This window comes from Fundulus heteroclitus, unplaced genomic scaffold, assembly GCF_011125445.2.
Source record: "Fundulus heteroclitus isolate FHET01 unplaced genomic scaffold, MU-UCD_Fhet_4.1 scaffold_59, whole genome shotgun sequence".
NCBI lineage: Eukaryota > Metazoa > Chordata > Actinopteri > Cyprinodontiformes > Fundulidae > Fundulus > Fundulus heteroclitus.
Genome location: NW_023397022.1, coordinates 1,518,148 through 1,531,408, shown reverse-complemented (window position 1 = coordinate 1,531,408; position 13,261 = coordinate 1,518,148). Strand labels below are relative to the sequence as shown.

General features: G+C 42.9%; 1 protein-coding gene across 1 annotated transcript in view; it reads left to right on the top strand.

Moving 5' to 3' along the window:
• Window positions 1-6,347: 6,347 nt before the first annotated feature.
• The window catches only part of LOC105921758 (leukocyte cell-derived chemotaxin-2), a 68,874-nt gene continuing 61,960 nt past the window's right edge, over window positions 6,348-13,261 (top strand). Inside the window, exons 1-2 of the mRNA XM_012857609.3 lie at window positions 6,348-6,492; window positions 7,349-7,460. Coding sequence (XP_012713063.1) covers window positions 6,468-6,492; window positions 7,349-7,460 — 137 coding nt within the window. The 5' untranslated portion in view covers window positions 6,348-6,467. The remainder of the gene's footprint in view (window positions 6,493-7,348; window positions 7,461-13,261) is intronic.

Genomic DNA, 13,261 nt, shown 5'->3' with positions numbered 1-13,261 from the left:
GTCAGAATTTAAATGCAGGAAATTTAAAGTCATCCAGCTTTTGATGTCATCAAGACATGACTGCAGTCGAAGTAACTGATTGGATTCATCAGGATTTATGGATAAATATAGCTGAGTGTCATCAGCATACCAGTGGAAATTAATCCCATGCTGTCTGATAATTTTGCCAATCGGAAGCATATATATAGTAAAGAGAATTGGTCCAAGGACTGAACCCTGTGGTACTCCACAGGTGACCCTAGAGTTTGAGGAAGATTTATTATTAACATGAACAAACTGGAATCTGTCCGACAGTTAAGATTTAAACCAGCCTAATGCTTTTCCCTTAATCCCTACAGTATGCTCAAGTCTTTGTAGGAGAATATTGTGATCAACTGTATCAAATGCAGCACTGAGACCTAACACGACAAGTATAGACACAAGTCCATTATCTGAGGCCATGAGAATATCATTAGTGACCTTCACCAGAGCTGTTTCAGTGCTATGATGAGCTCTGAAGCCTGACTGAAACTCCTCAAGTAGGTCATTACTTTGTAAATGTTCACATAGTTGATTAGCAACTAGGATACGCAGAGGTGAAGAGCTTGAGCCGGAGATGAGGCAGGAGTTGGAAGAACCAGACTTGAGAGAATGAAGTTAGAACCAGACTTTAGCAGATGCAGGTAGAACCAGACAAGGACTGGGAACATCAAGGCAGCACAACATAAGTCAGGTGACGAGACGATCTGGCCGTGAGTGGGCGAGTGAGGCAGGTATATGAAGGCTGGGGAACAGGTGAGCAGAGTAGGGACTTAGAGGCAGAGTAGGGACTTAGAGGCAGCAGGTGGAACTGGTCGGGGCTGATGATTTAACCCTCAGTTTCCCTCATCCAAGCTGCAAAGCAATAAAACCTCTTCTGTTTGTTGTTTTGTATCGTCCACCAGGCCCTTACACTCAGTTTTTGGATGAGTTGTCAGATTTCTTATCTGATTTGGTGTTAAATACTGATAAGGCTATTATAGTGGGTGATTTTAACATCCATGTTGACACAGAATGTGATAACCTTAGTGTAGCCTTTAAAACTATCCTAGATTCAATTGGTTTTGCTCAAAATGTGCATGAACCGACGCACTCTCGGCTCCATACTTTAGACCTTGTTCTGACATATGGCATTGATTGTGAAGAATTAACAGTATTTCCTCACAACCCTGTCCTATCTGATCATTTTTTAATAACATTTGAGTTTAATCTAACTGAGTTCTCCACCCCCAAAAGAGGGTTCCATTATAGTAGATCTTTATCGGATAATGCTGTATCAAAACTTAAAGAGTCTGTCCCCTTTTTAATATCCTCCGTATTGCAGAAATGCCCTGTAGATGGCAGCAATGTTGTTTCTTCCAATTCACAAATAGATGTCTTTGTAAACGGTATGACTTCGTCATTGCGTTCTGCATTAGACAATGTAGCTCCCTTGAAAAAGAAGGTGATTATTCACAGGAAGCTGGCTCCTTGGTTTAATTCAGAGCTGCGTTCCTTGAAGCACAATGTTAGGAAATTGGAGAGAAAATGGCGCTCTACACACCAAGAGGAATCCTACTTAATCTGGAGGGACAGACTATTGTTGTATAACAAGACCCTCCGCAGAGTTAGAGCAGCATATTTTTCATCATTAATTGAAGAGAATAAAAATAATCCTAGATTTCTCTTTAGTACAGTCGCCAAACTTACTCAGAGCCACAGCTCTGTTGATCCATCCATTCCCTTAGCTCTTAGCAGTAATGATTTTATGGGATTCTTCATAAATAAAATTGATTCCATTAAAAATAAAATAATTGGCATCCTCCCAAACATGATTACCTCATCCTCAGTAAGTGAGGCAGCATTGGAGGAATCCTTAGAACCTGCGCAGTGTCTGAACTGTTTAAAAGCAGTAGAGCTTTCTGAGCTATCTAAAATTTTAGCTTCATCTAAACCTTCTACCTGTATGTTAGACCCAATCCCAACCAAGTTGTTTAAGGAGGTATTCCCTCTGATCAGTGGTCCTATTTTAGACATGATTAATGTATCCTTGGTAAATGGATATGTACCACAGGCTTTTAAAGTAGCTGTTATTAAACCTTTACTTAAGAAACCATCTCTTGATCAAGATGAGTTAGTAAATTACAGACCTATATCTAATCTTCTTTTCTTATCTAAAATTCTTGAGAAAGTAGTTGCTAATCAACTATGTGAACATTTACAAAGTAATGACCTACTTGAGGAGTTTCAGTCAGGCTTCAGAGCTCATCATAGCACTGAAACAGCTCTGGTGAAGGTCACTAATGATATTCTCATGGCCTCAGATAATGGACTTGTGTCTATACTTGTCCTGTTAGATCTCAGTGCTGCATTTGATACAGTTGATCACAATATTCTCCTACAAAGACTTGAGCATACTGTAGGGATTAAGGGAAAAGCATTAGGCTGGTTTAAATCTTATCTGTCGGACAGATTCCAGTTTGTTCATGTTAATAATAAATCTTCCTCAAACTCTAGGGTCACTTGTGGAGTACCACAGGGTTCAGTCCTTGGACCAATTCTATTTACTATATATATGCTTCCGATTGGCAAAATTATCAGACAGCATGGGATTAATTTCCACTGTTATGCTGATGACACTCAGCTATATTTATCCATAAATCCTGATGAATCCAATCAGTTACTTCGACTGCAGTCATGTCTTGATGACATCAAAAGCTGGATGACTTTAAATTTCCTGCATTTAAATTCTGACAAGACAGAAGTTGTAATCTTTGGGCCAGAGTCTTCAAAAAATAAAGTTCTTAATCAATCCCTTAATCTGGATGGCATTAACTTGGCCTCTGGTAATAAAGTTAAAAATCTTGGTGTTGTTTTCGACCAAGACATGTCATTTAAATCCCATATTAAACAGGTTTCCAGAGTTTCCTTTTTTCACCTCCGGAATATCGCCAAAATTAGAAACATTCTGTCCAGGAGTGATGCTGAAAAACTAGTCCATGCATTTGTTACTTCAAGGCTGGACTATTGTAATTCTTTACTGTCAGGAAGTCCACAAAATGCAGTTCGAAGTCTTCAGCTGATTCAAAATGCTGCGGCAAGAGTTCTGATGAAAATCAACAAGAGGGATCATATTTCTCCAATTTTAGCTTCCCTTCATTGGCTTCCTGTTAAATCAAGAATAGAATTTAAAATTCTCCTTCTAACGTATAAAGCCCTTAATAATCAAGCTCCACCATATATCAGAGCTCTGATTACCCCGTATGTTCCTAACAGAGCACTTCGCTCTCAGACTGCAGGTCTGCTGCTGGTTCCTAGAGTCTCTAAAAGTAGAATGGGAGGCAGATCCTTTAGCTATCAGGCTCCTCTCCTGTGGAACCAACTCCCAGTTTTGGTCCGTGAGGCAGACACCCTATCTATTTTTAAGACTAATGTTAAAACTTTCCTTTTTGACAAAGCTTATAGTTAGAGTGGCTCATACCCTGAGCTATCTCTATAGTTGTGCTGTGATAGGCCTAGGCTGCTGGAGGACATCAGGGTCTAATTTTCTCACTCTACTGATTTCTACTGTTCTTCAGTCTACTGTTCTCCAGTTTTGCATTGTATTACATTGAAATGACTGTCGTCATTTCAGCTTTTAACTTTTTGCTCTCTCTCTTTTTCTTCATAGTAGGTACACCTGGTCTGGCGTTCTGTTAACTGTGACATCATCCAGAGAAGACGGCTCACCCGCTACTACCATCTAATGTAGAACAGATTACTAGATCAGTGTGTGCTTCTGTGCTTGTTTGTCTGTCTTGTTGTGTCTCTGTTCTGTCTTCTGTAACCCCAGTCGGTCGAGGCAGATGACCGTTCATACTGAGCCCGGTTCTGCCAGAGGTTTCCCTTCCCGTTAATGGGTGGTTTTTCTTCCCACTGTCGCTTCATGCTTGCTCAGTATGAGGGATTGCAGCAAAGCCATGTACAATGCAGACGACTCTCCCTGTGGCTCTACGGTTCCCCAGGAGTGACTGCTGCTTGTCGGGACTTTGATGCAATCAACTGGTTTCCTTATATAGGACATTTTTGACCAATCTGTATAATCTGACCCAATCTGTATAATATGATTGAACTTGACTTTGTAAAGTGCCTTGAGATGACATGTTTCATGATTTGGCGCTATATAAATAAAATTGAATTGAATTGAATTGAATGACTGGTTGCTGAGGAGAGGATTGAGGTGATTAAACTAATAGTTCAGAAAGTACGGGGGTATGAAAACACTTCCTTGTGCAGATTTCAGGTAAAAAGTAGAAAAAATCCAGTGTTAGTCCAAACAACCCTGCTTAGTAGCAGGGTTGTATGACTATCAACTCTGGGTTAGTCCAAATAAATTTCTCCTCTGTGGGACTATAAAGGTAAATATTATTATTTATGAAAATTTTTCTAGGTTAATGTTAGTCCACTGTCATATTATATTAGAAAATTAATAAAATCACATACCGCAAGTCAAACATATTTTTATAGTGCCTGACAAGTTAAAAATCACAATGTGGGTTACAGTATAACAAGAAATAAAAATCCACCATTACGCACAGGAAAATTATGTCAAAGCAAGACTGAAGGGTTGAAAACTTTAGAAAACTTTATAAAAGTTTAGCAGGTCCTCAGGGCAGGTTTTACTTTGTTTAAACATTTTGTCTCTTCGCTTGATTAAATGTTTAAACAAAGAACAGGTCTCTGTACGACCGGTGTCAGAGTCTGGTCCGCATTGCCGGCAGTAAGTCGGACTCGTTTCCGGTGAGAGTTGGACTCCGCCAAGGTTGCCCTTTGTCACCGATTCTGTTCATAACTTTTATGGACAGAATTTCTAGGCGCAGCCAAGGTGTTGAGGGGATCCGTTTTGGTGGCCTTAGGATTGCGTCTCTGCTATTCGCGGATGACGTGGTCCTATTGGCTTCATCAGGGCGTGATCTACAGCTCTCACTGGAGCGGTTCGCAGCCGAGTGCGAAGCGGCCGGGATGAAAATCAGTGCCTCCAAATCCGAGACCATGGTCTTGAACCGGAAAAGGGTAGAGTGCCTTCTCCGGGTTGGGGAGGATGTCCTGCCCCTAGTGGAGGAGTTCAAGTATCTTGGGGTCTTGTTCACGAATGAGGGGAGGATGGAGCGGGAGATCGACAGGCGGATTGGTGCAGCGTCTGCTGTGAAGCGGCCGCTGCACCGGTCCACTGTGGTGAAGAGAGAGCTGAGCCAAAAGGCGAAGCTCTCGATTTACCGGTCGATCTACGTTCCTACCCTCATCTATGGTCACGAGCTTTGGGTCGTGACCTAAAGAACGAGATCCCGGATCCAAGCGGCTGAAATGAGTTTTCTCCGTAGTGTGTCTGGGCTCTCCCTTAGAGATAGGGTGAGGAGCTCAGTCATCCGGGGAGGACTCAGAGTAGAGCCGCTGCTCCTCCACGTCCAGAGGAGCCAGTTGAGGTGGCTCGGGCATCTGGTCAGGATGCCTCCTGGACGCCTCCCTGGAGAGGTGTTCCAGGCACGTCCCACCGGGAGGAGGCCCAGGGGAAGACCCAGGACACACTGGAGGGACTATGTCTCTTAGCTGGCCTGGGAACGCCTTGGGATTCCTCCTGAGGAGCTGGCCCAAGTGGCTGGGGAGAGGGACGTCTGGGCCTCCCTACTGAAGCTGCTACCCCCGCGACCCGACCCCGGATAAGCGGAAGAAGACGGACGGACGGACGGACAAAGAACCCATCCAGATGACTTACTTAACTTTTGTTTTAGCTATAGTAAAAATGTATTTCTAAAACTAAAGAGATACCACTATGACTATCAAAGATTCTTCAAGGCAAGAGGAAAATATGAGAAGATATTCCTTTTAGCTGTCCTACATCCATGAAAAAGCAAGCATGCTTAAGAATTAAGGTCTGTGAATTCAGAATACTATCCATAAATTCAGAACTGAGCCTCTAATTTCCTCATCTATGCCAGATTAGAAGCTATGTTTCTACTTCTGCTAAAATATGAGCTAATGTTAAAATAAACTGATGGTGAATAATTCTGTAAGTTTGCACTTTGATCTGTTCTGTGTTGTGGTTTTAAACAGGTAACTCTCTAAACAGCCAAAGGTTGCGATTTACCAGAGCAGACTCCTGTTCACTTGAAAATTTTGTTAATTTTTAGTTTATGGCACGGATTTACAACAAATGTTGTCTCAAGGCACTTTACAAAGTGACCACTTTTGGACATTTGATTGCAATGAATCATTTACAGTTCTGATGAAATTCTGTAAACTTTGTACAAAGTGGTGCAAAACAAATACAACCTATTTTAAGAGTTCAATGACATTTTTGAGCTGCAACACACACTCTTTCTGCTGTTGAGAAATACTAAAAACTTCTACTCGTGTTTGTGTTCAGGCTTCTGCCTATAAAACCTAAGACAAAGACAAGAAACTATCTGGATCCAAAACCTTAAGATCCAAATATGAGACACTTCATTGTTTTAGTCGGTGAGGATATCATTCTTTTATATTTTTTTTATGTCGCCCTCCGTCATTCTTTCCGGTACACATGGGTAGTCGAAATCTATTTTTTTAAGTATTAGGCTTATTGGTTATCTTTATGTTCTGGGAATTGTGCAGTCTTCAATTATTAGTGGGTTTATTTAGTTAAAGAATCTGTTTATTTGTTGGGGTTTTTGTGTACCCCGTTAGACTCTGTTTTCTTGTTTCTGCCATATCACTGCTTTCTTTCTCTTATCTTATCACCTTAATGTCATTCAACTGTAGCTTATCCTGTTAATTACTTTCAACCGCCTGCCTCTCTTCCATTTTCTCCCCTATGTAAAATCTTGGTTCCTCTCCTTTGTCAGATCCTCCAATATGCAACCCTCCATTTGTAACCTCCTGTTTGCTCCCTGTTCTTTCCTTGATGTGTTGCCTGTAAGTGTAGCTTTCCCTTTATTAAAACTACTCATCTCATCATGCGGCTGCCCAGCTCTTGTCAGTGTTTCGGTCCAGTATCCACCTCATAATTCATGACAATTTTAGCTGTTTGGATACAAATGAACATCAGCAAAGTTTAATGTTGTAATTTAAACTTGCAACTTGCTCCTGCTGCTGGTGCAGATTAATTGTTTTAACAAAAACTCAAACGTATCATAGAAAACAGCTATTAACAAACTTTGCAGTAACTCAAAAATTTCAGCTTAACCATTTAACCATTTTAACTCTTTGGGTCTGCTCAGGCAAAAATCTGGAGTTAGAGAGACTAAAAAGGATTATGGATCCTGAATTAAATATTAATGAAAATTGTGTTGATTTGAGCGGCAGAAGACCCCTCTGCTAAATGTTTCTGTGTCTACAGCTGTGTTGTGGGTCTGTGAAGGCGTTAAGTTTGGTCAGCTTTGTACTGGAAACCCAGAAAACAGAAGAAGGACATCCGACCTCTATGGCCAAGGACATTATGGAGCAAGTCGGTGAGAAAATGATTACAGTGTGTTGCACTCTCTATTCACTTTATTTCTTCACTTCAGTCACAAAGCAGATGACACTTAATAGATGCAAGAGGAAACATTCCATTCTAGTCCAGCATATGAGTGATAACCTGTAATTATATCAGAATATAAAGGAAGTAAAACATTAAATCCTGCTCATTTACACTTAATGAGCGGGCAATTAATGAACGGGCTCAATGATTGAGATATTCAGGTACTGTAGGAACATGGAGAGCTACAGAGATGTCCAGAAAGACCCTTGCCCAGCACATGATTTTAGCGTCCACATGATTTTAACTTGACATCATGTCGGGACGTGCAGCCTTGTTGGTGTTGACCAACACGGCTGGAGTGGCTGACGCTGCACTGAGGAAAATGTTCAGGTTTCCTGCTGCTTGGAGAGTCAAAGTGTGCAAAGAAGCTTTTTAGGGTGTTGGAGAGAGCCCGGTTGTTGCTGACCTGTTGGTTGCTGTGCTTGTAGTCCGTGATGGTACTAATGCTTCTCCACATGTCACATGGGTTCTTGCTGCTGAATTAGTCCTTGATGTTTATCAAATAATTGGGAAACACTCTTATTGTCTTTGTGGGTAGGACAGCATCGGTGCAGAGATGATGTGTAACTTTCTAAATCAGCAACCTCTTTAAACACTTCCTAGTCTGTATGTTTAAAACCGCCTTGCAAAACTGAGGAGACTTCTTCAGTCCAAACCTAAATGGTTTTGATCACGAGCCTGGTTCTGCAGATCAGTGGTTTGTTTGCAGGGGTTGGGTCCACGGGGATGTAATTTGATGCCCCGAAATGAGAAGCAGCTGCAGCCTTATATGCTCCTGGGATATTGCACTATACTTGATCTAATATATTGACTCTGGTTGGGAATTTAATTTTGCCGGTTGGTACAATCTGTAGACTCCAGGGTTGAATCTCAGACCCACACACAAGCAGGCAAAGACAAACAAAAAGAGCCAGTGAGCTCGGGGAGCTGCAGCCGTCTGCACCACCGTCTTCCGAGATCTTATGTATAGTTATTTTCCATCTTAAGTATAGTTATCAGTCACCAATGCAAACATGAATACCACAGTTAGGTAGATCTAGTGCCCCTCTATCTTTAGTTCTGCAGCATCTTTAAATCTGCCAATTTAGACGATACGGTAATACCCAAATATTTAATATGCCCTGACTGTAGCTATAAATCTAGTAGGTTCTTTAAACATTGTGGATTTTGACCAATTTATAGAGTAATCTGAGACTTTTGAGAAAGATTCTAGTAATCTAATTACTATTAGAGAGGTGTTTGAATGCTGGAGATAAAGTAAGACATCATCTGCATAAAGACTAATTTTATGCTCTATTTTAATGCATGGGCTGCACAGTGACGCAGTGAGTATTAACAGGAAGAAGGTCCCGGGTTCGAGTACGACCCTGAGTCTCTGCATGCGTGGGTTCTCTCCAGGTACTCTGGCTTCCTCCCACAGTCCAAAACAAGACTGTTAGGTTAATTGGCCTCTCTAAATTAGGTGTGTGTCAAGTTTCCTTAGCTTCTTCAGCTCTTGCCCAAATTTGAAAAGGCCTAGCCACAACTAAAAGGACAACTCGACCCAGTTCGGTTTCTTTATTTGTCTTTTCTTTTTGATTCAGACGAATCTCACAAACATGTGAGTAGGTTGATAACCTACAAAGATAAAATGCACAACAGAAATCACAATTAAATATCTTGAATGTTTTACATTTTCAACCAGTTTTTAAACTTAACTGTAAATTAAATCAACAAACAAACTGCATATTGCAAGCATTGCATACCATGATGTCCATAATCTCAAATATTTAAGACATACTGTCAAACAAACACTTAGCTCAACATGACTAGTGGACTGTTTACCATTTTTTCTAGAGCATTTTACTGCCATTTTGCATTTACTGGTATTCAGGTTTCTCAATATGAGCTTACACCTTTCAACAGCTCTTCTCACCCATGCAGTGACTCTGACCAGGTTAGTTAGACTGCAGCATCTTCTCTCTTGAACTAGTTGCTAAGCAATCACTACGAGTGAAAACCATTGGACTTGACTGCCCTTTCCTTTCCGGACATTAGACTTAGACAACTTTATTTGTCATTTTGTATGCGCAGAGTGCATACAGAACGAAATTTCGTTGCATACAGCTTGTAAATTACAGTATAAGGTGCAGCATTGATTTAAAGTAAACAATTGAAATGTACACAATGCAGGAGAAAGAGACAGTGTGCAATCACAGTGTACAGGTGAGTATTTTTAAAACCATTTGTATGTGCAGAATTGATTGTGCAAAGGGCATTTGTGCAAGAATGCATTTAGAAACTAAGAGTTCTGCAGCATTTGTAATGCTAGATAGAGATGCCGTGATGCAAATGTGCAAATATGGGAAAGTGGTGCAGAGTCCAGTTTATAGCTTCAGCAGTTCAACAGTCTGATGGCAACAGGGAAAAAGCTTTTGCAGAACCTGGTGGACCTGCAGCGGCTGCTGCAGAACCTCTTCTGAGAAGGCAGCAGGGAGAACAGTCCATGGTGGGGGTGTGAGGGGTCCCTGATGCTGTTACGGGCTCGGGACAAGCAGCGCTGAGAAAATGTCCTTAATGGAGGGAAGAGGAGCCCCAATGATCCCTTCTGCTGTCCTCACCACTCTCCACACATTCTTCCAGTCGGAAGCACTGCAGCCTCCACACCACACAGAGAGACAGCTGGTCAGAATGCTCTCTATGGTGCTTCTGTAGAAGGTCGTGAGGATGGGCGGGGGCAGGTGGGCTCTCCTCATCCTCCGCAGGAAGTACAAGCGCTTCTGTGCCCTCTTCACCAGTGACGTGGTGTTCACAGACCAAGTGAGGTTATCCGTGATGTGCACCCCCAGGAACTTGGTGCTGCTGACCACCTCCACAGCTGAGCTGTTGATGAGCAGTGGAGCGTGGTGCGGCCGGTTCTTCCTGAAGTCGACAATGATCTCCTTCGTCTTCTCCACGTTCAGGATCAGGCTGTTGTCTCTGCACCAGCCCACCAGCTGCTCCACCTCCTCTCTGTAGTCCTGGTCGTTGTCGTCTCTGATCAGGCCCACCACCGTTGTATCGTCTGCAAACATCACGATGTGATTGGTGGTGAACCTTGGGACGCAGTCGTGTGTCATCAGGGTGAACAGCAGGGGGCTCTGGACGCAGCCCTTAGGGGAGCCTGTGCTGAGGGTGATGACATCAGAGGTGTTCTGTCCGACCCGGACTGACTGAGGTCTGATGGTGAGGAAGTCTAGCAGCCAGTTGCGAAGGGGTGTGCGGAAGCCCAGATGTTCCAGTTTTTCCACCAGATGTTGAGGGATGATGGTGTTGAACGCTGAACTGAAGTCCAGGAATAGCATCCGCACGTGCGTGTTCTTCTCCTCCAGGTGTGCCAGGCTCAGGTGAAGAGCAGAGGAGATGGCGTCCTCAGTGGAGCAGTTCCGCCGGTAGGCAAACTGGAACGGGTCAAGTGTTGAGGGGAGACTGGAGACGATGTGTTGTTTCACCAGCCTTTCAAAGCACTTCATCATGATGGGAGTCAGTGCAACAGTCCGGTAGTCGTTGAAACAGGTGACTTGAGGTTTCTTCGGCACCGGAATGATGGAGGCCGACTTAAAGCATGCTAATACTGTGGCTTGGTCCAGCGAGGTGGTAAAAATGTCTGTGAGGACACCAGCCAGCTGACCTGCACACTCTTTGAGCACCTGCCCAGGTATGTTGTCTGGACCTGGGGCCTTCCGCGGGTTGACTCTCCTCAAAGTCTTCCACACGTCGGTGGTGTCAAGGCGGAGCACCTCCTCTTCCTGATGGGGAACAGCCTTCACTGCTGGAGTGCTGTTTAGTGCCTTAAACCTCCCAAAGAAGTTATTTAGTCCATTGAGGAAGTCAGCATCAACTTCACCCACCAGGGGTGAGGGCGTGTTGTATCAGTGATCGCCTGTATGCCTTTCCACATGCTCCTGGTGTTGCTGGCGTCATGGAAAAGCTCCTGGTTTTCTTAGTTTGGTTCCGCTTCGCTAACCTGATGGCACGGTTCAGGTCCTCTGTGCCTCCTTGTCACCAGACTTGAAGGCTGAGTTCCGTGCTTTTAGCGCTTGACGGACCTCCACAGTAATCCAGGGTCGTTGGTTGGCTCGGGTGATGATGGTCTTAGTGGTGGTTATTCCTTCTTTTAAATACTTGGATTGAGCTTGGGTTATCACTGCTGAAAAGGCTTTTCTCTGAAGCTGAGCAAAGCCTTCTTTTGCACTCATGGCAATGTCTTTGGCAGACTATTGCCCATTGTTCAATAGGTTGCCACAAAAATTGGGGTTAATTTTGCCAGTCTGACGCCTCTTGAAGATACTCAGGAGACGCTCCTCTTGTTATACTTTCTACAAAGTTCAAGTCTGCTGTTATCCACCACGAATCTGTGACAGGTCCAGCTTTCTGTATTTGACCTACTCTGTTTGCAAAGGAAGTCTGATACCCATAACTGTCTCGTTGAATGGCTCCAAGAACAGTTTGGTTGTCTAGTAGGTGATCCCATCTCTCAATGTTAATTCTGCCTTGCCTTTGAATATACTTCCTGAGACGAGTTGTGAATACTGCACTACTACCACAGATCTCTGCTTTCACTGGTTCTCCCTTCTGGTCAAGTGGTGTGAGCTTTGCTTTGGATTCAACAAGTCTTACTTGGACCCCTGCTCTGTTTCCCATCGGAAGTACACTATTACTCCATAGCTTTTGTCACTTCCATCAGAAAATGTGATTCCCAAGGGTTTCCCGATCCAGCCAGTTGGAGTCAGGCTTCTGTGGAATGTGATTTGGCTCAGGCACACATACTCCTGGAATAGTACAATTGCCTCATCTCTAAGGGTATCAGAAAATGGTTGATCCCATATGTCCGTAATGATCAGCGGCAGCGGACCCAGAATTCAGCCAGACCAGCAGAGGTTTCTTTAAAAAGAAGGTTCTATAATAACAAATCCAAAACTGGACAAACCAAAACAAACTGTTGCAAATGTAGCCGGGAAAACAAACAGTCCAGCAGGGCAGGTAAAAACAGGAACAGACAGGCAGAACAGGATGGCTCAGGTTTCTAGAGACCAGAGGGTCAAAATCTAAAAGCAAACCATAAATTGAAACTTGCAGGAGGAGACTCACCCATAAACTCAACAAGACGACCTGGCACTGATGTCTGGTCTCAACAGTTTATATGGAGGTGGAAGCAGGTGAAACCGGTAAGAAGTGATTGCAGCAGGGGTGGAGTTAGACAGGTGTGCAGAGTAAGTAATTAGACTAGACATCAGTGCTGAAGCTCAAAACAAGAACAGGTCAAAAACCAAACCTAAACTAAAAAGCTGATGAAGACATAACAGGATAAACTAAAACAGTAAACAAGAATCTAGACAAGACAAAACTCAAAGTAGCCAGAGAACCTAAGATGGGAGGGTAAAATAACTTACATAACCAGAACAGAACCCAGAATATTACAGTGTCACCTGTTTTACCTCCACTCCTGGCTTCTTGGAAAGCCTTAATCACCAGAATAGATCCTTTTTGTTTGACAGCGGTAACTAAACCAATGGGATCATATAGGCCAGCTACTTGGCTTAGCAATTCTGTCCTTGTGAGAAGATCAGGAGTATTTGTTCTTACTTCCTCTTCACGCAAATTATGTCCCAATCTCATTTTCTTTCTTCTTTTTCAGAAGTTGATTGATGTCATTATATACAACTTATCTTCAGACACCAAATATCTCACTCCCAATGCCTTATTTTCCTC